The sequence below is a fragment of the Phalaenopsis equestris genome, unplaced genomic scaffold (assembly GCF_001263595.1).
Source record: "Phalaenopsis equestris unplaced genomic scaffold, ASM126359v1 Scaffold000818, whole genome shotgun sequence".
Lineage (NCBI taxonomy): Eukaryota > Viridiplantae > Streptophyta > Magnoliopsida > Asparagales > Orchidaceae > Phalaenopsis > Phalaenopsis equestris.
Genome location: NW_018165258.1, coordinates 626,888 through 652,482, shown reverse-complemented (window position 1 = coordinate 652,482; position 25,595 = coordinate 626,888). Strand labels below are relative to the sequence as shown.

Genomic DNA, 25,595 nt, shown 5'->3' with positions numbered 1-25,595 from the left:
GCCTATCTAATCGAAGGCTTAACAATCGACTAAAGGCCATCCAGATGACTAAAGGGCTGCCAGCCGACCACATGCAAACCCAGCTGACCGAAGGGTTGTCGTGCGACAGACTCCGATACACACAAAGAACATAATATCATGCATAACGCCCACTCAAACAAAAGCATAAATGTAATTTGTATGTGCAGCCCTCATATCCTCTATAAATATGGGGGACCTTTCATGTATTAGGGGCTCTTAGACCCTTATTTTGTAACCTTTACTTTTAATGATATAAAAAGAGTCACAATAGCTCAGGAATACCATTGTTTGCCCCAGAGGAACAAGTAGTGCCGCAGCCAGCCCTCCCTCCCTCCCTTTCTCCTGCTCTACGCTCCAAGTATGGTTCAGATGACAAATTTGGATTCAATAAAGGTGGACTAAAATTTTTTGCGTAAACCACAACATGCATTCTAATTAAAAGAAAATTCCCATAAACAGTAAAAACCATCTTTGCATTTTTAAATTAGACTATTTCAATTCTTAAGAAAAAAGAAGAAGAAGAAATCATATTCTTGAAGATATATTACAAGTACTTTAATAAATCGTATTTCACTGGGAGTAATTTAAAAGACTGGAATGAAGATCAAGTAGGCTACAGAAAGCAATGCTGTTGGCATTCACTGTAGGAATATAGGAGAGTGAATACTCCTACAAATTAATATATGTCTACGGTTTTAGACAAACCATCTGCCAGGGAAGAGGATGTTACATAGTTTAAGCTGTAGCAGCTGCTTGCTCCTCCGCGATTTGTGAAACAGAAAGAAGTGTGCAGATGAGGTTGCGATCACCATATACATTATCCACACGACCTGATGAATAAAATACAAGGAATTGCATTAGTGATGGCGTTTAACCGCTTGATAGGTGACAACAGATATCAAGTACAAATTACCTGTGGTAGGCCAGAACTTGGCTCCTCGGAGCCAAGCAGCAGGGTAAGCAGCATACTCCCTCGTGTACGGCTTTGTCCATGTGTCACCCATTAGCAAGGAAGGTGGATGAGGAGCTCCCTGCATGTAAAATTAGTGTTGTTCTTTTAATGATATATTTACACTTGAATGAATGATAGAAGGTCAGTAAAAGTATCTTGGGTTTAAATGAATTGTACTATTAGATTAAAAATCATTTGATTCTAATACAATTTATAAGTAATTGAATATACCTATTTGAAAATTAATTTTTAATTAACAATTCTGTATTCAACCCGAGTGAAAATTTGGGAGAAAATTTATCCATTCATGATTCTGATTAGCACTACATCTTTATGAAGATAAATAGCACTACATCTTTATGAAGATTAAAAAAAAAAAAGCAATCTCCTTTTAATCACAGAAGAAGGAAAAATATTTTTTTCCTTTTTGCTGTGCGTGTCCTCAACGGAACAATTGAGGCGAAGCAGGTTCCAAATCAATTCCTAACATCTTTTATTTCATTTTCTTCTAATTTATTTCTTTCAATTGAAAATATGCTTAGGGAGTATTTAGCTATTTAGAGTAATAAAACAAGTCGATAAATCCATCAATCAAGAGGATATAAAAGAACCTAGCATTAATTTTAAGCTCCATGAATCCCATCCAATATTTGAAGATGTCATTAAAACAAAAATTGAATGAAAAAAATGACATTTATCATTTTCAAACTCACATTTCCTATCTACAAGCAAGCAATTGAGCCTTTGGATGGATGCCTTAATTACTAAACTTTAAAGAATCTGGGGGATAGGATTCAAAAGGCCTACAAAAGTGTTTATGATATGCCTTTTAAAATAGGATGAAGATGAGAAGAACTAAGCATAACAAATAACTCATGAATTTACCTTCAGGACATTGTTGTTGATGTCAGCTTTACCATTCTCGATCTCTCGAATTTCTTCTCTGATGGATATAAGAGCATCACAAAACCTATCTAGCTCCGCCTGCAGGAGGAATCAAAGGTATTATTTTTAAATGATAGTCAAGGACAATGAAATAAGAAAAATTCACTTCTAGAGACAGTACTTTGCTTTCACTTTCGGTGGGTTCAATCATAAGTGTTCCAGGAACGGGCCATGACATGGTTGGTCCATGAAATCCATAATCTATTAGGCGCTTAGCCACATCTTCCGCTTCTATGCCTGCAGTTTGCTGCAGTGGAACAGATTTAAGCTAAGAATATTAAAAGGAAGGAAGATCCAAATAGGGAAAGGTCTTTAGCTTAACCAGCTACCTTAAATCCTCTCAAATCCACAATGAACTCATGAGCAACAGTTCCATTAACACCACGGAAGAGAATGGGGTAATGATTCTGCAGCATAAGATTTTCTGCTAAGAAATTGATTGTTTGCAAACCAAATATACATATAAACTAACTGCAGAGTAAAGTTGATCCAATCCATTGAAGGGGCACAAAGCGACAACCACAAGCAGAGGGCGTGCCAACTTTTGCGGATGCATCAAAATAAGCAGAACGGCGTGCCAATTTTATAGATACAAGATTATATTGAGTAAAGATATTGTATAATTAGACAATGTTAGATGCACTATATGTAATTATCCCTTTTTTTATTTTTGGATTATGCGATTTGATTTAAAAATAATCTCCATACACTTGCTAAAAATGCAAAAGTTTCAAAACTTGCATGAAACATAGTTACGGGATGACAGGATAGAAAAATCAGAAAGTACCTCTAGACGTTTTGCCATGTAGTTTGCATTTAGAATTGCTATCTTTGATGCATCTGTAAGTCCGCTGGATCCCATCATGGCAATGTATGTATAAGAAATGGGCAATATAAGTGCAGAACCCCAGGGAGCTGCAGAAATTGTTCCAAGTGGCTGGACCTTCTCTGGGGCTGGTATGCCACCAGTTGGCACCTATTTCATAAAAGGAAAGCAGATGAAATCTGAGTAATGCCTTTAATTCGACAATAAGAGCATATCAACAATTGTGCAAGAAAGAAGAATAAAAATAAATAAATATAAACGTGTTGAGATTCAATAGAGTTTTCAATACTTGTATCATAACAAGATAAACAAAATAAAGGCATGTGAAGATTTACCTATAGTTTAGAAGGTTTGTTAGGCATAGTACTGTGCTTCACTAGATAAACAAAATAAAGGTCTGTGAAGAATTTCCTATAGTTTAGAAGCTAACATAGTAATATTTTATACCATATGATGCATTTTTAGTTTGCAGAATAATTTAAATCAGAGTTAACATGTAAAGATTCTCTGACAATATCACCTTGTGGTTGCACAAACATCAACATTTACTGAGATTGTAAGGTAGATCAAGCAGCAGCCAGCAAGTACATACGCAGGAATTAGAAATTTACCCCTTAATGACAATTATGAAAAATACAAAAAATGGCAAATGAAACTAACCCGGAATGTAATGTTAAGCACTTGAATAATATAACATTCTTTTATTTCATGGTGCAACAGATATTACTACATGAATGACAATCTAACGTATTGTTTTATTCATACATGTCAAAATGAAGCTAAATAACAGTAAATCAATTAAAAAATATCAATAGAAATAATTACTCCAATTGTATTAAAAAATAGAAATATCTAAAAATTTTAGAAACCTAAGGAAAAATATTGTATATCGAAAATATGTCCGCACGAATCGCAAAGACAACTTGCAGATGGCGAATATGATGAAGTAGCCCCTCGAGACCTACGAAGGATGGTTTAAAACTATACGCTCAACCAGCCAGCCCCCAGCGTATCGGGAAAACAGTGCGCCTAAGAAGGATAAAGGGTAGATCATCCTCTGAAGAACTCATCTGACCATCCAATCAGATGAACCTGGCGCCTTCCAGCCCGAATAGGCAAAGAACGTAAAAATGTCTTGTCTAGTTCCGGAGAGGTTGACATGAACCCTAAGCAAGTAGATGCCCGGCTTGATGGTCGCACGACCCAACAATCGCATGGAGAGTTGCCCAACCTGACTACCACCTAGCTTGATTGTCGCACAACATATATTTGGGACCCACGGGCAATATTTATAAATAGTCTGAAATTACCCCGTCGTACCTACATACCATGGGGGTATAGGGTGTAATTGTATAATGATTCATTCCAATAAATAGGGGATCTATTTCATGAATAAAAGTTACGCAAATTTACTGTTCATTACTGCTCTATTGATCTCCCTCTCTCATCCTTTGGTGCTCTATTCCTTAGGTGTCTCCCAGACAAATTTGAACTCAACATCCTAAAAGGTGCGGTGAGTATGAATTCATGTTGTCAACAAAAAGAGGAGCAAAGCGAGCACAGAGAGAAAAGAGTGACCAAACAAAGAGTAATAGTAAAAGTGGATCCTCCAAGAGACGATATCAAGGAACGCAGAGAGGAATGTAGGAGATGAGAACTTAGATCATGGAGCAGGAGTCAGGCTAGATCATCGAAATTTTGAGGGCCCTCACTGCCCTGTAAGAAATCGGGCTCCACAAGAATAGAACTAGTCACAGAAGGTGGCGCCGGCGCACAACGGCAAGAGGGCGAACAACGGTCCTAACGAAGCAGGCGACTCACAGTATCAAGACAGCGCGGGATTTACACGGGTGAAAAGACAACAGTTAAGGAGCACCGAGGCATTGCTTCACCCGAATAATCCATTCTCCCTCAAGGTGTATGGAGCGGAGCTCCCAAAGAAAATCAAATTACCTGCTTTAGAAGCTTACAAGGGGCGGTCAAACCCCATCAACCATATCACTGCATTCGAGTCGGTCGTGTGTTTGCTCAAAATCTCTAACTCGTTCAAGTGTCTATTTTTCACCACTTTGGGGTCGTCAACCTTGAAGTGGTTTCATGGCTTCCGGCCAGGAGCATCAGCAATTTTGTTGTTTTCAAGAGATTGTTCTTATAGCAGTTTGCTAGCGCCCAGAAACTCACCAAGAGTGTGCAGTCCTTGTGGCAACTCAAGCAAGGCGAGCAAGAAAGTCCGCATGCATTCATTGCACGCTTCCAGAGGATATTGTTGGAGGTGAAAGACCTCAAAGTCAACGCAGTCGTGGCTGCCTTGAAACAAGCCTTGAGGTCCGAGAGATTTTCCTACAACCTCAACATTAACGAACCCCAAGATTTGGCCGAGCAATTGGAAGGAGTTAACAAACATATGTTAGCAGAGAAAAGTACCCCTAAGCAAGAACCAGAAGGGAGCCGTGTCCAGAAGAGAACTCCCTTGGGTGGCGGGTCGAAGCCAAGGGAGGAACACAGACCACCCGTTTGGCGTCGTTTCGAAGACAATCAGTTCTCGCGACAACTGAAGGACTGGACGGTACAACCATCAAGGTGGTCGGGCGAGGAATCGAGACCCACGACCAGCACGGTACTATGAGAGGTCGCGCAAAGTTATGAACAGTCACACGAAGATTATGATGGCTTGCAAGCTACCCCTTTGAGAGTGGCAATGGCGAAATTCATGGACGCCATTCAGGACAAAATATTTCAAGGAACCCGCGCCGATTATAGTCGGAGTTTTCTCCAGGATGCGAGGAAGTATTGTAAATGTCATCAGGAACACAACCACGACACGGAGGAATGTAGACACAATAGGAGTCTTAACAAGGAGTTGATCAAGGCAGAAAAGCCGAAAGAGTTTGCGACCAAGGGACACTCAAGTCAGAAACATGAGAAAGCACCAACAAAGGAAGCCCCACCCAGACCCATCCAGACGAACATCGTCCATCTCGCTAGGATAGTCCCGACTATCCTCGGAAGAACAGATGCCCCTCGGCGGAGCTCCCAAAAGAGGACCAGGACAAGTGAGTTATGCAACCTCGCATCCATGCAAAGGAGAGTTGGTTGTCCTCCCATAACATTCACAGACGACGATCTTCCCCAACGGGGAAACCCCTACGACAAAGCTATTGTTGTTACGAGAATAATTGGTAACTTCCAAGTCAGGAGTATTCTCATCGACACTAGCAACTTCGTGACCATTTTATTCAAATCAGTGTTCGATAAGCTTAACCTTCGAGCAACCGATTGACAGCACCAACCAGCCCACTTTTTGGTTTTTCAGGCGAAAGAAAGGTGTTGGTCATAATGCCATTGGCGGTCACCTGAGATGAAGGAGAGAAGCAGTTCACTGAGATAGAAGATTTCCAAATAATAGATTCACTCCAAACTTACAACGCCATTTTTGGTCGCCCGATGCTGACCGCTTCAGAGTCGTCGTATCCACCTACCATGTTGCATTAAAGTTCCTAGAAGAAATAATTATTCTCAATGGAGATTTGAAACAGTCTTGAGTCTGCTACCTTCGGACAGTCGGAAGAGTGGATCAAGGGTCGTTCGACTTGTAGAACCGAAAGGAGGGCGGCCTCGAGACCAGTGAGGCCACCCAAGAGATCCCAATCGGCAAGAATGAACCCGATAAATCTTTTCTAATAAGTGACAGTTTTGACGTAGAGCACTGGTAGCTGCTAATTCGAACACTTCGGGACCACCGTGATGTATTCATCCGATCCGCCGCGGAGATGTCTGGGATACAGGCTGATGCTAACCTATCATTGGTTTTACGTGAGCCCTACAATCCGACCATTCAAGCAAAAGACAAGGAACTTGGTGACCACGCTGGCTGGGGAATAAAAAGTTCAAATTGTCGGCTAGCGCCTGACTTACGAGATGGGAGCCTGGGTCCTCGTTGTAAAATCTGACTCACAGTTTGTGGTAAACTAGATAAATGGGAAATTTGAAGCAAGAGATGAAACAACGATGTAGTATGTTAACATAGCTAAGGTTGAAATCTAGAAATTTGTGCAGTTTCGAATCAAACACATCGGCAGGAAAAAAATCAAGTGGTCGACTTGTTATCCAGAAGTGTGTACCTAGAGAATTGAGAACCACAGGTACTCAGCCAACCAGTCATCGAAGAGCCCGAGGCCATGGCGATAGAGGGAAAGCAGGGAAAAAGCTAGGTAGACCCATACGTCAAATATTTAGAAATGGGATATCACGGAATAGATCACAAACCTAAGAGATTCAAATGCAACAAATAGAAAAAACGCTCCTCCAAAAATCAACAGCGTCAGTGTATCTAAGGTGCGTAAGGGAAAGCGAGACAGAGGACATCCTGCGGGATGTTCACTACTTAGAATACGAGAACCATTTTGAAGGGACGACGTTGGTGCATCGAGCCCAGTGATAGGGACGTTTTTGCCCGACGTTACTTAAGGATGTCGAAGCCATCCCTAGAAGCTGTGAACAATGCCAAAGATACGGTCCGCTACAGCATCATCCGAGTCACAAATTACAACCGATCACCAGCCTGTGGCCCTTCACCATATGGAGTCTGGATATTTTGGGACCATCCCCACCTTTCAAAGGATAGCGTGTTTTCTCTTAGTGGCAGTCAATTACTTTTTGAAATGAATTAAATTTAAAACTCTAGCCCGGATTACTACTAATATTGTTCAGTACTTTTCTGAACCGACTTGATCTTTCGTTATCACCTACCACTAATAATCATCACGGATAAAGAGACAAAATTCACGGACAAAAAAAGTTCAGAAGTTTTTCCTCGACCAGGAAATAGGCCTCAAATTCGCTTCGGTTCATCATCCATGAACCAACGGCCAGGCCAAGAAGACCAATATAATTATCCTCAACTTAATAAGAAAAAAGGTAGAAAGTGCAGAAGGCAGCTGGTAGGAGGTCCTCCCGTTCATTTTATGGGTCGCTCGCAAAACTCTACTAACCCTGACCGATCAAATGCCATTTATTCTCTCGCACAGAATGGAGGTCATGTTGTCGGTCGAGTACAACCATATCTAAAGAGTCCTTGCAGCTACGACGTTCAACGAAAATCACACAAAATGACTGGAGCTGAATAATGAGGGAACAATGCTCGTGCTCAACCTTGTAGAAGAAGCTTGAGACAATCGACCTTGCTGTAAGAAGAAGTCAAGAAGAGAGCCGCCCGATACTACAACCAGCATGTCTGAGAAAAAATATTCTCCCGAAGACCTGGTGCTAAAGAAGTTGACCACACATCACTAGGACAAGCAGTCAAAAAGCTGGACCAAAAGTGGAGCGAGCCTTACATTATCGACATCCAAGTGAGACCCAAGGTGTACAAGTTGAAGATCCACATGGGGAATGAGGTCCCCCGGACTTAAAGCGTGGACGACCTCAAAAAATTTTGTCCATGAATCAACTATTGTACCCTGTACATAAATAGTTTTAAATGAAGGACTATTCCCTCAGTATGTTAGAAATTTAAGATTTTCTTCCAATATTCTGCCAAAAACGTGTTTAACTCGGAATCCAAAACTTTCATGTTAGAAAAATGCTCAATAACCAAAAAAAAACCAGAGAATCAACAATGTCTCCGAAAAACTCGAGAGATGGAAAAACAACGGGTCGCGACGCCAAGGTCTCCTAAATACTGAAGATTGCTAGCAGTGACATCAAGACCGCTCTATTGAGCACAAATTGAAGACAGGCATATTGCAATGCCAATATCACTCGATTTCATCTAAATATTAAAGTCTGCCAGCAATGACGCCAAGATTGGTCGGCTGAGCACAAAATGAAGACCGGCAAACCATGGCGCCAAGATCAGCAGGTCTCACCTAAATACTGAGACTATCAGCCGTGGCATGAAAATCGCTCTGCAGAGCACATATCGAAGACCACTAGACTGCGGTGCTAAGATCACCCGACCTCGCCTAAATACTGAAAACTGTCAGTCATAGCGCCAATATTGCCCGGCTCAACGCAAATCGAAAACCAATAAACCGCAACGACGTGATAACTCGGTCCAACCAAACTTCAGAAACTGCAACTTGAAGGCAAGATTGTCTGTCCGGAATGCAGTTAAAGGTAACTAGTTGTGACGCTAAATTTGCCACCAATCCGAACCATTCATTCACGATCCATGAGCCCTTTCAGTTAGAAATGTCTAACCCATAAAAAGAAAGAAATAAATAAGACAAATAATGAATGAGAAAATTTTTTTCATTTATTTAAAAATATATATTACATGGTTTTCCTCTGAGTACAAAATTGTCTGACAACCCAACAAAGCCGGACAGTACCAAAATGATCCAAAACAACAAAAAAAAGCAAACAAGATAGGTACAGAAACAGTAGATGGTTGCAGGTCCGCAACCATTGTCGACTCCATCTCCCTCGAGCTTATTCGCCTCATCATCTTCATCAGAATTGACGAAGAGGAAAGCAAAATTATCCACGTCGCACCATTAGGATCCACCTGGCCGACTTTCAAAAAGAGCTCAGCGGCCATGGCAAGACTGATCTAGATCTGCTCTAAGAGCGCCACTACATGATCCTCCCTCGAAATCATTTCAAATATCTTCACCTCCAGGTCTTTATTTTTTGACAGTCAGGGCAGCGACGCTTTGTTCAAACTCTTCAACCCTAGCCTCCCAAGCTTTTACTTTTTCTGCAAGCACAAAAGCTCCAATTCAGCCTGTCTCTTACCTTCTGATATCTAAGCCACCATCTGGCAGGCCGCCTTCCTCTTCTTCTCCTTGTGAATCAAGGCCTTTGCTTGATAATGAGAGAAATCTCGCACATGTCGGTATAGATCATACCTGCCAAGATCGAATTCAAGTTGTCAGGCCGCATCACCTCTGACAGGTAGCTAGAAAGGTTGGTCGTCTGCCAAGGAGGAAGGCCGGTGAACCAATCTCTCTGGGTGTCCGTTAAATCCTTGCACCCAAGCTCCCAAAAAGATTGTTCTCACCGTCCATCCAGGAGATCCACCCAGGGGGAAACATTTCATTTTGATGATTGCTCGTTCACGTGCCTTTTCCCCTTCAGGTCTGGGTCGACTCTCCCGAAGTGCGAACTAAAAGCTTACGTTGCCTTCAGAGGCTGGAATCACCCGCAGGGAAGACATGCATTGCACAGCGGCCCTCTCCCACGGGTCGATAGAGGCAACGCCTGTACCCCCTTCTTCTCGATCGGATGGTCCTGGGGATCCACTTCTCTAGAGCACAATTCTTGAGATCCCGATACCTCAGACAGAGTCTCATGAAATGCACTTGAGGTCTCTACACCGCTTCAACGAGATCAAAAAATAAAAAAAATAAAAAATAATAGAATAAAAATAATTTTTCTTACCGGCACTAGGCTTTTCCAAAGGCATCCTCAGCCGAGCAGCAAGGTCCTCACTCTCCAGAGGCTTCTTCGGCCTAGGTTTCTTCTCCCCAGACTTCACCATTGTTGCTTCAATCCTGTTCTTCTCTCTTCTGACTCTTCCCATACACCTTTGGTCATGTCCCAAAAAATCCGGGGCCATAAAGCATTGTCACAACATCCCGATCTGTATATTAAAATACAGAGAGATCACTCTAGATCATATCGGCGTAAACGTGAATTTGGTATGGCAACTTCTTCGGCCTTATCGACAGAAATTCCCCAACCTTGTCGATGCATGGCAATCACGAATTTGGACCGGTAATCCTTTATTTTGTTCTCGACTTCTATCACCAAGATAGGGTCGGACAAAAAAACAGCATAGCCATCCCAATCGATCTTGAAAAAAAAAAAAGTAAAACAGCTCAATCGACCATGGGTTCTCAACCCGCCAGAGGTAGAAAAAAAAATTAATTATTAAAGCGATTGAATTTCGTATGATCTACGCGGGGATAATATCGTAGCTGTTAAGGACGGACCTCATCTCGCTGCAGAACAACAGCCTCAGTCCATATCTGAACTGGTCAACGTACACAGCTAAGCCATCAACGTAGTTGCCTACAGATGCCTCCCGCTTTATAGCTGCTCGAGAACAACATACAGCCCAAAGGCAAATGACTAGAATAGTGTTGTCGCTTGACTCTCCGAAATGATCGACGACACTCCTGACAAATTTATGCTGAAAAGCTCTGAGAAGAACTTGGGAGATGTTGCGAATAGAAAGGGAGAGGAGAAAAGTCACGCAAAAGGGAAGAGAAGAAGCATGGCGAGCCGAAAGTTCTTTTCAAAAAACTTAAAACATACAGTAGAAACTTAAATGCCGCAAGATCAATACAGTCTTTTTGCCATATAAAAGTGCGGGAAGGGATTAAATTAAACACATAGCAAGCATATACATACATGCATATATACATACATAAATAAATAAATAAATAAATAAATATATATATATAAACGAAATAAAGTCTATTGAAATTCGTTTCACCCGTTTACAATCATTTATCTGGAAAGAAAAAACTTCACAAAATTATCAGTCCTTGCCTCAGCTGGGACACCCCAGCTGAGACAACCACTAGAATATTAGTTCTCCCCCTATCCTAAGAATATCTACTCTGTTCATTTCAGCGTACAATTGGGAGACCAAAATTTCCTCCCAGATCGAAGCTAACTCCGCCTTCAAGGACATCAATTCCTCTTGAACAGCTTCACGAGTCTGGAACGCAGTTAACTCCTCTTCCAACTGCCCCAGCTAGGCATCACGAGGGAGGTTGCCTTCTTGACGCAATGAAGCCTAAGCCGAACCAGACCGTCCAGGAACATTGGTCTCTTTTGCTTGTCTCGCTAATTCATCGCCAAGCAGCCCTCCAAAGAGCACGTGAATGATATGTTTATGTTGACTGTTTGTATGTGCAGGATTGACATGATGGAGTTAGCTTTTGATGTTACTAGTATGGAAACACTAAGGTATCTGTGCATGTATATGAAAAAAATTATTGATATTGATGTATCTTAATTGACACAATTTTTAGATGGTGTCCATGTGACGATTATAAAAATATAAGATGATATGATATGCTATTGATATAATAAGACTCTTTGAATAACATCAAATTTTTACATTGATTTATTAAAAAAATTAACTATGATGCATATTATATTTTTTTTCCATTGTATTACTATATTTGAGGAGTACAAGTATTAATTGATTTGTTTAACTTAATTTTATTTTTAAACTAACTCTTCATATAAATTTTAAATGATTAAAAGATGAGCGATAGAAGGAAAAATATATATATAAGACGTGGACAACCAATAACGAAGTAATTTTAAATATATTGTTTTAATTGATTAGTAGCTATTTCATTTGTAAAATGTTATTTCTAGAGAATGAATATCGAAAATTTAATTCTCACCGTTCGACTGTATATTTCCATCTTCATTGATTCTAAGCCCCGGGTCAGACCTTGAAATCAAGTAATATGAAGTTAAATTTTGATAACATCATTGGGTTACTACTGTATGAAGATGTTCGCAAGAGGGCGATCAGTGAAACTTTAAATTCTGCATTGAATGTTGAAAACAAAGGAAGAAATTAGGATAGGAGTACAAGCAGAGACAAATTCATAACCAGGAAAGAAAAGTTGGGGGTAAGGAAGAGGAAATGGCAAAGGTGAATGTTGGAACTACTGTAAGAAGTGACATTTCAAGGATTATAAAGCTTCAAAGAAGGCTAGTGGTATAGGTCAAGACAAAAATCTCACTGCAAATATCTCCACATGAGAAATTTAAAATGACTCCCTAGTTTTACACCTAAATAGTACTAAATATTGGATAGTATTTTCAGATCCCTCTTTTCATACTTTCCCCCAAAAAGGAGGTTTAAAATTACAATTAGAGTGACCCATGAAAGGTGTATTTGGGAAATAACAAGACTTGCAGTATTGTAGGAAAATGTGATATTGATATCAGATTGATGAAGCAATTTGGAAACTCAGTGAAGTTAAACATATTCCAAATTTGAAGAGAAATTCGATCTCGGTGAGCTTGCTTGCAAGATTAGGGTACGTAACTACTTTCATGAGTAATTCGTGGGAAGTGACCAAGAGCAATGGTGATAGCACGGAACAACATTGAAGTCACACTTTACTTGATGTGGTTGGAATAAAGGTTGATGTGGCTGGAATAAAGGTTGATGTAGGCCGTTGACACCACAGCCATGGTCATATAAGCAAGAAAAATACAAATTCCCTACTTTCTAAGAACAATCTTCAAGTTTTAAAACCTATAGATCTAATTTTTTATAAAAATTGTGTATATGGTAAACAAAAGAAAGTTTCTTTTTCCAAAAATGGCTCAATTATGAAAATAAGAAAGTTGAAATTAGTGCATACTAATGTATGGTGTCCTGCTCAATTTAGTCTATTAAAGGTTCTCATTATTTTGTCATTTTTATAGATGATCACATCATAAATATATGGGATTACTTCTTAAAGCATAAATATGTTGGGGTTTAAAAAGTGGAAGGCTTTGATAGAAAATGAGATAGACTTGAGGTTGAAATGTCTCATATCAGATAATAATGACGGGTATTGTGATCAGAGGTTTAGGAGTCAATATTGTGCTTCAGAAGAGATCAAGCTTTAGTTCACTATTCTAAAGACACCACAGCGAAATGGTGTGGTTGAGCACATGAATAAAACTATCACAGAGTGTGTCAGGAGTATGAGGTTGCATGCAGACATGACAAAGTAGCTCTAGGCAGAAGTAATGAACATTGTTGTTTATCAAATAAATCGTAGTCGGCCGTACCTTTGAATGAAAAAAGCTAGAGTGAAAAAAAAGTAGATCTATCTCACCTGAATGTATTTGTTTATTCAACATATGTTTATGTTAAGTCAAGAGAAAGAAGTAAAATTTACTCAAAATTTGTCTAGTGCACTTTCTTTAGAGATAACTCAGATGAATTTGGGTACAAATTATGTGACTGTTACAATCAAAAGGTAATCATAACAAGGGATGTAATATTCAATGAAATGGAGATATAAAATGACAGAAAGAGAACTCAAAATTGTCCGTCATCTACTCCAGAAGACTCCTTCAAATATGTTGAGATTGAAAATATTACTGATCATGAAGATGAAAAAAAGAGGTATTCAATTTGATTCAGCACGGGAAGTTCCACATACACCTACTACTGAAGTCAGGAAGTCTAACAGAGTGACACGACCAGTATAGAGGTATTCTCGTTCATTATATTATCTTTCGATAAATGGAAGTGGTGAACCAGAGTGCTATATAGAGTCTACTCAAGTTGAAAATTCAAGTAGGTGGGAGTTTGTCATGGATAATGAGATGCAATCAATAAGGTCAAATCAAAATTAGAATTTCACAAAATTATTAGATAGCAAAAGCACACTGCAGAACAAGTGGTTCTATAAGTAGAGTCAGATGGTAGCAAGCGCTATAAGGCAAGATTTGTTGTTAAAGGGTTTCAGCAGAAGAAGTGAACTACACAGATATATGTTAAGCAGTAAAGATGAAAACTGTCAAATTTGTGATGATTATGGTAGCAGAAAAAGATCTACATCTAGAAAAGTTTGATGTAAGAATAACTTTCTTACATGATCTAGAAAAAATTTTATATGGTGCAATTACAGTTATGAGGTCCCATAGAAAGAAGGCATGGTCTGAAGGTTAAATAAGAGTCTTTATTGTTTGATGTAAGCCCTGAGATAGTGGTGTACAAGAGGTTGGATAAGTTCATGTCAGACAGTGGGCATATGAAGTGCCAAGCTAACCATTTTTACTTCATCAAAAATTTTGTGATTGTTATATCTTGCTTCTTTTATATATTGATGGCATATTGATTGCATGAGTAAATATGGAGAAAATCAAGACTTGAATGAACAATTATCAAGAGAATGAGATGAAGGATTTAGATCCAACCAAAATAATCCTCATTATGAGAATTAATAGGGACATGAGTGCATATACAGTGAAGTTGTCTTATGCAGATTATGTGAGCATGTCATACTAAGGCTCGACATGAGTGAAGCAACACCATTTTACACCCCCTTAGATAGTCAAGTAAAACTATCTAAGGAACTATCGACTATGTTTAAACAGAGCAAACAATGATGGGAAGAACCCTTATACTTTAGTTGTTGGAAGTTAGATGTAAATGATGCTGTGTACAAGACCAGATATTACACATGTTGTGGAAGTAGTCAGCAGGTACATGGAAAATCCAGGCAAATCTTATTGGGTGGCGGTGAAGTGGATTCTAGAATACTTGAGGGGAACAAGCAACAAAACACTTTATTTTGAAATTCTAGGAATTGATCTATAGGGATATGTAGATGTATATCTGGCAAAAAATATAGATGGTAGAAGAAGTACAATAGAATATACATTTATTTTGGAGAAAACAGTGGCGAGTTGGGTTTCAATATTGCAGAAGGTTATTGCCCTTTCAACTATATAAGCCGAATACATTATTATCGTTGAAGCTAGTAAGGAGATGATTTGATTGGATAACTTTATGGCAAGGAATAAGAAATTATAAAGTTTTATAGTGACAGTGTGAGTGTTATTCATCTAGCTAAGATTGTCACTTTTCATGCCAACGCCAAGAATATTTAGCTGAAATATCAAATTATTCATTTTATTCTAAAAGATGGGCAGCTATTTTTGGAAAAAAGTGAACAATTAAAGATCCTGCAAATATGTTAACTAAGATGGTGACAATTGAGATAATGAAATTATGTTTGGCATCAATGAGAATTCAGAAGGGTTGAGACGGAAAGTGAGCCACACAACAGTACTATGAATATGATACAAATATGGAGGTGCGGATCAAGAGGAAAGAAATTGGGTGCAATCAATCTCCAAATAAAAGATTGCTAATATGTAAATAGTCTGATAGCATGGTAGCAGAAATGCCCTAGGAAGTCCAATGGCTACATAGGGCAGTCCAGTGCCCAAGAGTGGCACTCCGGTGCTAATAGAGGCTCCTAGGCGCCTAGTGAATCGAGAATTGAAAAATCCAACGCCCTGAATGGGCGCAATTGCACCATGGGATGGTTGTTTCCAGATTCAAAAACAGAGCATTCGGAATTTCGAAACTGAGGCGAGTGATCAAATTCCCTGAAGAACAACTCCAAATAGAGCGCATGAAAAGGCAGCGCCCAGGAGTGGCACTTTAGTGCCAGGTACAATTTATCTTTTGGATGGAATTTATGTCCTCGACTTTTAAACAAGGAAGGCATCGCTTGGCAATGCGTGTAACAGATCGGGACAAAGCGAGAGGCACAATGAGTTCTGGGTTAGATTTTTACAGTTTTTATTGTACAATTGAGAGAGAAGCGTTCGTGATTTCCAAGCTTGTAGAGAGGAACTCTGAGTGTGTTGTAATATGCACATTTCTCTCATTTCATAGAAATTTTTTGTGTGGTGAGGCTCCTTAATTTTTTCTTGCTCTCAGTTTTTTCGCATTAGTAAAAAAGAAGTCGAGTGGGACTTAAATAAAATTAAGGGTAAAAAATCAGTAGAACTTGATGATATCCTAATTGAAGTATGGAAATATTTAGGAGATTTGGGAGTTTCTTGGCTTACTAAACTCTTTATGTCTGACGAGTGAAGGAAGATTATTTTGGTTCTCATTCTTAAAAATAAAAGAGATGCACATGAGTGTGCAAACCATAGAGGAATTAAGTTGTGTCATACTTTAAAATTATGGGAGAGGGGAATTGAACATAGGTTAAGACGCGATACAAAGATTTCTCATAATCAAAGTTTGGATTTATGTTGGGCAGGTCTACTATGGAAGCTATACATTTATTGAGAGGTTTGATGGTTGAGAGGTTTGATGGAAGAGGTTTGATGGAAAAGTACAGAGAGAATAAGGAGGATTTACATATGATTTTTATTAATTTAGAAAAAGATTACGATAAGGCTCCCAGAGAAATCCTTTGGAGAGTTCTAGAGAAAAAATGTGTTGATAGGACTTATATTTAAGTCATTAAAGATATGTATACTAAAGTTGTTACCTGTGTTCAAACAAAAGGAGGATTGACCAAGTATTTTCCTGTTTCAGTTAGGTAACATTAGGGGTCAGCTTTAAGCCCTATCATTTTGCTTTAGCTATGGAGGTCTACGTTGGAGTCTAAAGGCTTTCGTTTGAGTATATCTAAAACTGAATACATAGAATGTAATTTTAGTAGTAGAAGCTTGGTGTATGTTTTTCACTGATGATATCCTTCGAGGGGATAAGACTAGAGAAAGAATGCAAGAAAAACTTGAATTATGGAGGTCTACGCTGGAGTTTAAAGGCTTTCGTTTGAGTATATCTAAAACTGAATACATGGAATGTAATTTTAGTAGTAGAAGCTTGGTGTATGATCCTTCTTGGGGATAAGACTAGAGAAAGAGTGCAAGAAAAACTTGAATTATGGAGGTCTACGCTGGAGTCTAAAGGCTTTCCTTTGAGTAGATCTAAAACTGAATACATTTAATGTAATTTTAGTCGTAGAAGCTCTAGTTGAAAAGTTTTAATTATGGGTGATAAAATCATTAAAAAATGAGAATGTTTTAGATATCTCGAGTCTATTGTTCATAGTAAAGATCATATAGACGGGCATGTTATTAGTAGAATTCAAGTTGGTTAGCTGAATTGGATTAATGCATCGGGCCTATTGGGAGACAGAAATGTACAACTTAGACTGAAAGGAATATTTTATAGGATGGTGGTGAGACCTGCAATGCTCTATGATGCAAAATGCTAGCCACTAAAAGAGAAGCATAAAACAAAATTAAGTGTTGCTGAGATGAGAAATCTTAGGTGGATGCATGAGTGGCTTGACACTTAGAGACAAAATGCGAAATGAATATATACGTGATAGGGCTAATGTAGCTCCAGTGTCGGAAAAGACTAGAGAGTCGCCTTAGATGATTTGGTCACATTAAATGTCGACCATTTGAAGAGAGATTTTTAGATTCGATTTATGTTAAGAAAGACATAGCTAGATCTAAAAAGACTCGGGCATCTTGTATAAAAAATGATATTAATCTATTAGAATTAAATGATAATATGACACTTAATAGAACTCAATGGAGAAGAATGATTCATGTAGCGAACCCTACATAGTGGGATAAAAACTTCTTGTTGTTGTAATTCTTGTGCGCTTTTCGGAATTTCTTGTGTTGTGCGCTTATGTTCAATTTTTGTTCCAAATCTCTAGAATCGGTATGTTTTTCTGCGGTGTGATTTGGTTGTGAATCAATTGAATCCAGTTTCTCAGTCCCAACAATAAGCTTGGCTTCTACATTATCAGCATAATCTTACATCTTCACTATTAAAATTGGTGCAAAAAATTTTTTCACAAATCATTTGGCATTATCTTAGCCTTCAAAATTCCATTGAAAAAATATGTAAATTGAAATGCCATAAGATTCCCTATCACTCCAAATCTTAACAGGCATTATTTTTATATATAATTTTTCAGTGCTAACACTTTAATTTCTAAGATAAGCTACAAGATATTTTACATAATGTTCAATAGTCTCTTCTCAAATAATTTCTTCATTAAATATCTTGTTTAGTAATTTATCATTGTCAAATTTTCATATTTCCTAATGTGTTTATATTTAGATCCTATTATTTTCACTCAGTGAACCATCTATTTTGATTTAAACCCCTAAACCTCTCATCTCTTCATATATTATAAAAATTTCTTTTCTCCTTTATTATAAGTTCAAATATATAAATCATAAAAAATCACAATTTTTTTGCTTAACTATCTTAATTACAAGACTTGTATCCTTCATGCAATACTTAACCTCAATGGTATAATTTCTTAAAAAGTGTATATTTCTTATTAGTCTTTTGTACATCACTCCACCCATCAAATATCCTTACCAATATATGATATTTTGATATACTCTCAAAGAATTTTTGTAGCAAGCCTCTCAATAGAACTGCCCATCTTATCTCACATTAAGTTTTGCTCTACTAAAAATCTCAATTGCGTCTCTTAGCAATCTATTTTCAAAGATGAATAATTTCATTTCTTAGAAATTCCACATCCTTAGGAATTTTTTCATTGTTTTCTTTATAAGACTAAGATATATATTAATAAATGTTATACGGTCAAGTTTTCTTCTAGAAACACTTTACAATCATTACAAAAAAAAAATATTTTCTTCTAAGAAAAAATAGATTTATGATTACATTACTCCACTTTTATGAGTAATCAATTTGCCTGTTTGTCTCATTTTCAAAAGCAATTGCTCACTATTAGAAAATCATAAGCTACTACAAAACCAAAGTATATCTTCTCCCAATATATTTCTATCTCCTATTGCATAACAACCATGAATCCTCTCAAATCTCAACCTACCATACCCTATACGCCACAAAACTTAACTCCGATAACTATCTTTTCATCAATTGGACATGTTGAAGTAGTTCAACAATTTTTTTGAAACATTTATTTCTAAAATATTTCTAATATAACTCAAGAGGAGCATGAGTGTTAACCATATTCATAATCACTTTAGTGATGATCATTATAATATAAATCTTTTTTTCACTAACCATATTGACTTCAATTTTATTATTTAACCCTTTATATGCTACTAACACAATTTCTAATAGCACCTTTCCCATATATAATAACTTACAAGCTTACTGGATGGGCCAATATCCTTGGATTTTTCCCCTTTATATTTAATTTCTTAGAAAAAGAAATTTTTCCTATTTTCATATCATATCATCCACCAATTATCTTCTCCTCTCTGTAGCAAATCTATCTTAGATTTGACTTAGTAAACCCTTATTTTTCACCATAATGAGGTAAACATGTGATGCATCACTTAAGGTTAAAATCTTAGTGCTCCTTTGCTTTTCATTACAATCGAGTTAAATTATGGTTTGTCAATTAAGTGTGATGACGTGGTAGCCCACTCTTGCCTATTTGTCATTACAATGACGTCAACAATAATACATAAGGTTACATTATCTCGATTTTTATCATTATAGAAGTACTCCTAACAACATATTAACACTCTTAACTTACAAGAGTGGCAACAAAAAAATGTCAATCATCCACCTAAATTGCAAAAACATGCAAATAAAAAACTATCATGCAAAAGAAAAGAATAATTGCCAGCAATTTGCAAAAAGAGTAGAGCATGAAATAATATTTTGAGTGTGAAAACTGTGGCACATGGCAAATACATGCAAATGCATTCAAATATGGAAGAATCATGTAGAAGGGAATCAGAGATGAAAAATCTAAAACTATAAAAGGGATTCTACTTAGGATATTTTATCCCTTCGATCAACTTTTAGGCCTCAGATTAATTTTAGAACAGCTTACCACAGGATGTGAAGGTAAAAATGGTGCCAAGTGTTTCTTCACTCCAATGGGTCCCATGCCAGGCCCCCCTCCTCCATGTGGAATGCAGAAAGTTTTGTGGAGATTTAGATGGCAAACATCTGCTCCAATCCAACCTGGGCTTGTTAATCCAACCTGCATGAAATATGAAGGCTTCATTTGTAATGTGATTTTCAGTGTGCCCAAGAAAAAAAGGGTACACATGGAAAGTCAAATGATGATGACTATTCTCTGTCAGTATAAAATGAAGCACAAACAAAATCAAAATATTTGAATTTCCACGCTAACTTTATTTTATACGCAATCCTTCAAACACAATAGCATACAGTTTCAGTCAATCTAGGACAATCCAAGTCATTGAGGTACAAAGATGCAATAAAATCATTGAGAATTTTTTCTATAATAAAGTTTAAAAATTAGGTTATTCGTAATTGCCAATTATTTACATCAAATACTTCTAAAACCAATTAAAATGACGCTAAAAAGGATTTCAAGTAATTCAGACTCTAAAATTCACTAGTAACTCGCAAACTTCCAAAACTAGAATAAACTTTTTCGACATCAAAAACAAATAAAAATGTTCCAAAATACTGAAATTATACATTTTAGAGACAACATACTGATGAAAAAAAAAAACGTTAAGAAATTAATCACTTTTTTCTTTAAACATTTCCCGTTATGGATTAATGAAATAGGTTTCTAAGAAAAACAGCATCCTCATTAGTCTCATCCCACAATCTTAGAATAGGCTTTGTGAATGCTCCTTCTCCACCCATTGCTAACGAGAGTTACTTGATATGACTTTATGAATTCTCCTTATCCAGTCATTGTTGATAAAAGCTACATGAGGCGGAAACCCATTTTTCCGCTAGTTTTTTTCACAACTTTGGCAATATTACATTTGATGTATCAATTTTTATTCATCTAATCCTATCAACTATATCTACATACCTTTTTAGTACATCTGCCTTCCACCAAAAGCACGTGAATCATCTAAGTCTATTTTGCATCACCTTATTTTAAATAACTTAAACTCTAACCATCCACCTATCATTGTCATTTCTTGAATGCCTCTTTCCCATTTTACGCAGATTTATTAAACCATTTTCAAATCGTAGTAAAAAATGCAAAAACATAACAATTCATCATAATCTAATCATTATGGTGATATTCAAAAAAATTAAAGAATTCTTCATGAGTTCATCTCAGCAGATTAAATAAGTAAACAATTTCAAGTGATCATAAGAAAATTAATGATGATTAAAAACAAGAAATGAGGATTACTATTAACAGGCTTTTCCTAGAGTTGGTGAGTTCATATGGCCAAACCTGAGCATTCATGTTAGCACCATCCATATAGACTTGACCTCCATTGTCATGGATTATTTTGCAAATTTCATCAATGCCTTCCTCATAGACTCCATGCGTTGAAGGATAGGTAACCTGAGCACCAACCAGAACATCAATTTCATTGTTATGGAGATTATGTCAACTTAAAAAATTTTAATACTATTATTATGGCAATGAAAAATGGCTATAAACCAACTGAAGTGTTAAGATCCAATATGCTTATATTTTGGAGTGGAAGTAAGTCTTGGTTTGCAGATAACAAAGAAATTTAAAAATTCTAAAATTGAACATCCATACCATCAAAGCAGCTAAGTCATTCCTGTGGGCTTCAGCAGCCTTTCTTACTTCCTCAATGTTGATGTTTCCCTTCGAATCAGTTCCAACAGAAACAATTTTCATTCCGCACATAGCTGCACTAGCAGGATTTGTTCCATGAGCTGAGACAGGTATAATGCAGACATTGCGATGACTATCTCCTCTTGACTGCATTCCAACCAAACAAATCAGTAGGTAACCTAATTTTCAAAGCTCAACTCTGCATTCCAGTAAGACAATTACTCTTAGTCTTGAAGATAAATAACATCGCCTACCAAATGGTAAGCACGGATAACCATTAGTCCTGCATATTCTCCAGCAGCGCCAGCATTTGGTTGCAAGGAGAAAGAATCAAAGCCTGTAATTGTACACAAGAGCTCACCTAAGTCTTTGAACATTTCCTGCAAGGGGAATACATGACAGGTAGTCTTAAAATACATATTTCCTAAAGTGGATTGCAGTAACTGAAACTATATCCTACCTGATAACCTAAAGCCTGTTCAACTGGGGCAAATGGATGAATATTTGCAAATTCAGGCCAAGTGACAGGCATCATCTCTGTGGTTGCATTCAACTTCATAGTACAAGAACCAAGTGGAATCATGCTGTGGCATAGTGAAAGATCCTTTGCCTGGAGCCTATGCAAGTAACGGAGCAGTTCATGTTCTGTGTGGTACCTAGAGAGAATGAAGAAAGAGATGAATACCAAAACATCCAAGACAGTCAACAAGTAAAACCTCAGGTGGCAGGCCCATACGAATTGAAGATTGGATGCGTCAGATACGGACTGTCTCTTACAAGACCCTGCGGGATTGCAGTCTGAACCTCTGGAGCAATAGATTCAGCAGTGAAGTTTACCTGGGAATTTCGCAAGCGTAAGCAATTGAACGGTTTAAAAAAGATTTAAGGCAGAAGGACAGCAAATAATCATCCACATGATGCTAACCGGCTTTCCACCAGCAAAAGCTTCAAACAGCTTATTCACGTCATCAAGGACTGAAGTCTCATCAAAGGACACTGTTATCTGAGTTTTTCAATACAATGTACATAAGATAAGGCATCCTACTGCAAAAAACAAATCGTAACCATTATCTTACAATCAAATCACTTACTGTGTTAGAATCTACAATCCTCAAATTCATCTCCTTTTTGTAAGCAGCATCTGCAATGGCTTTAGCATCGGTGCATTTAATTTTCACAGTATCAAAGAAAGGAGATTCTTGAACATCGACCGTGCCGAGCTTCTTCAATCCATGAGCGAAAACCCCGGCAAGTCCATGAACTCTATCCGCAATAGCTTTCAGCCCTTCAGGGCCATGGTAAACTGCATACATTGCAGCCATGTTGGCGAGCAACGCCTATGGCCGCAAAATTAAACCAATTCAACTAAACTAACTTTTTATTTAAAATTGTATCGAAACAGATTAAAATGAGCAGAGTTCACCTGAGCAGTACAAATGTTACTGGTAGCTTTATCCCTGCGAATGTGCTGCTCACGAGTCTGCATCGCCATCCGGAGAGCCGGTTTTCCAGTGGTGTCTAAGCTCACACCAATAATCCTTCCGGGCATCATTCTCTTGTATTCCTGCGACGTCGCAAGGAAGGCTGCGTGGGGGCCTCCATACCCCATAGGGACGCCGAATCTCTGCGCGGATCCAATGACGATGTCGGCGCCAAGTTCACCGGGAGGCTTGAGAACGGTAAGGGCGAGCAGATCCGTTGCCATGACGACCTTTACCCCGTGGGCGTGAGCGTTCCCGACGAACTCAGTATAGTCAAGCACCTCCCCCTCAGTGCCCGGATACTGTACAAGCACGCCACAGACGTCGCCCGATCGGTAATCGATAGATTGGAGGGGGACCACCTCGACCTTGAGGTCGAAGCCCGCAGCACGAGTGCGACAAATATCAATGGTTTGGGGATGGCAATTGGATGCGATGAGGAAAGTCTTCTTCTTACCACGAGAAATGTTGTTGCACATCGCCATAGCCTCCGCGGCAGCAGTGCCTTCATCAAGGAGAGAGGCGTTTGACATTGGTAGAGCGGTAAGATCTGATATCATGGTCTGGTAATTGAGGAGGGATTCGAGGCGGCCTTGGGCAATCTCCGCCTGATAAGGGGTGTACTGGGTGTACCAACCGGGGTTCTCCATGATGTTTCGGAGGATGACAGGAGGGACATGGGTGCCATAATATCCCATGCCGATGAAGGATTTGAAGACGCGATTCAGGGATGCTAAGCGCTTCATGTGGGCGATCATCTGGCTCTCGGTTAGGCCGGCGTCGAACTTGGGAAGGGCCATAGGAGATATGCGGATAGATTTGGGGACGGTGGCGTCGATGAGGGCGTCCAGAGAGGGATAACCGACGGATTCTGCCATCTGGGTTTGGTCGTCAAGTGGAGCGGAGTTGTGTCGGCGAGGGAAGGTGTCGCTAGGACGCAAAGCATCGATGGAGATAGGTCGGGTCGGGGCATAGTGGTGGTGGGCAGGACTACGGAGGAAGAATGGGGAGAGATGGCCGGAAGGAAAGGACGGGATGGGAGGGGATTGCTTGGCGCCGGCGATGAGACGGTTGAGGATGGCGCGGCTGGCGAGCCTGCGGGCGCGCTCCATCTCTGTCCGCTTCTCCTCTCTCCCTCTCTGTTATTATGTGGAGGCGAGAGAGAGAGGAAACCCCGTGGAACACGTCCCGTGGCCGTCGCCGCCAGGCGCTGCCGAGTTGAAAACTTTAGAGGAATGCGGGCACGCACGTTGGAGTCGGGATATACATATAGGCGGGAATTGTGGCGCCGAATGAAAGGCCAGGATTCAGTATCAATGGTCGGGGCTTCAAGTGGGACTTGGATTGGTGAAGCGTGTCTGTTGGTGCGGTGGGTGTGTGGCTGGATGTATAGCTTAGTCATATTATGATAGGCGGGTATTAGTGGGCTGGTCGGAATCGGGCTTGTTAAAAATGTGGAGATCTGAACGGAGTTGAAGGTGTAAAGCAAGCCTAACCGATGTATGAGTGGTTGAGCTCAACTTGATAGGTGGCTTTGAAGGAAAAATTATTACATCAGGACTCCGCATATAGAGCTACTTGAGGAGTCCAATCTCAAGCTCACACGTGAAAAGCCGGGGCCCATCTCCATGAAAAATAAAAATAAAGATAAAAACGCGTGATCGTGCCCGACTGTGTTATAGGAATATTCTCTACGCGTTATTCTGAATATTTTTCATGTTTCATGTGTTATTGATGTGTTGTTGAGTTGATTTTGAGTTATTATTGTTCTTTAAGAAATAATACCAACAACACATGAAAAACGCGAAAAATATTACTTCAATGACACAATAATAACACTTGAATAACAGACCGATAACACATTAAAAACGTGTGACTCGGCTCGACCGTATTATAGGAATATTTCATTCACGATGTTCTGAATATTTTTCGCATTATTAATGTGTTTTTTGTGTGTTATTGAGATGTTATTCATAAATAACACACCCCAATAACACATTAAAAATGTAAAAATGCGAAAAATATTCTCTAACATGAATAACACCTCAATAACACACCAATAACACATGAAAAACACAAAAAATATTCAGAATAACGCGAGGGAAAATTCAGTCGGGTCGGGTCGCACGTTATCAGTCTTATTTTCATTTTTTATGCCGATAGGCCCAACTCTTCACATGTCAGCTCGAGATTGGACTCCACAAGCAGTCCTGATATAATAATTTTTTCATATGAAGTGAGCTCGATGAACTGATATGTCGTTCAAGTCAGCTCCGACTCGGCTAATTAGCTTCTAAGCTGACTCATTTAAAAATTTTATTATAAAATAT

General features: G+C 38.7%; 1 protein-coding gene across 1 annotated transcript; it reads right to left on the bottom strand.

Moving 5' to 3' along the window:
• Nucleotides 1-528: 528 nt before the first annotated feature.
• Nucleotides 529-24,511, bottom strand: LOC110031439 (glycine dehydrogenase (decarboxylating), mitochondrial-like). The gene is made up of 15 exons (XM_020734629.1): nt 23,208-24,511; nt 22,876-23,121; nt 22,710-22,787; nt 22,521-22,621; nt 22,245-22,440; nt 22,039-22,164; nt 21,746-21,931; nt 21,428-21,541; nt 20,081-20,233; nt 2,706-2,894; nt 2,248-2,325; nt 2,040-2,165; nt 1,859-1,957; nt 935-1,052; nt 529-851 (listed from the first exon to the last, which is right to left on the bottom strand). Exons 1-15 carry the CDS (start codon nt 24,375-24,377, stop codon nt 757-759), a joined length of 3,075 nt encoding a protein of 1,024 aa, XP_020590288.1. The 5' UTR covers nt 24,378-24,511; the 3' UTR covers nt 529-756.
• Between the last annotated feature and the right edge of the window lie 1,084 nt (nt 24,512-25,595).

Excerpts from the sequence above, each read along its gene's own strand:
- LOC110031439 (XM_020734629.1), bottom strand. The coding sequence starts at position 24,377 with ATGGAGCGCGCCCGCAGGCTCGCCAGCCGCGCCATCCTCAACCGTCTC. Across the intron at positions 2,895-20,080 it reads TTTTACCTTCACATCCTGTG|GTGCCAACTGGTGGCATACC; the intron begins GTAAGCTGTTCT and ends TTTATGAAATAG. Across the intron at positions 2,326-2,705 it reads ACATGGCAAAACGTCTAGAG|AATCATTACCCCATTCTCTT; the intron begins GTACTTTCTGAT and ends CTTATGCTGCAG.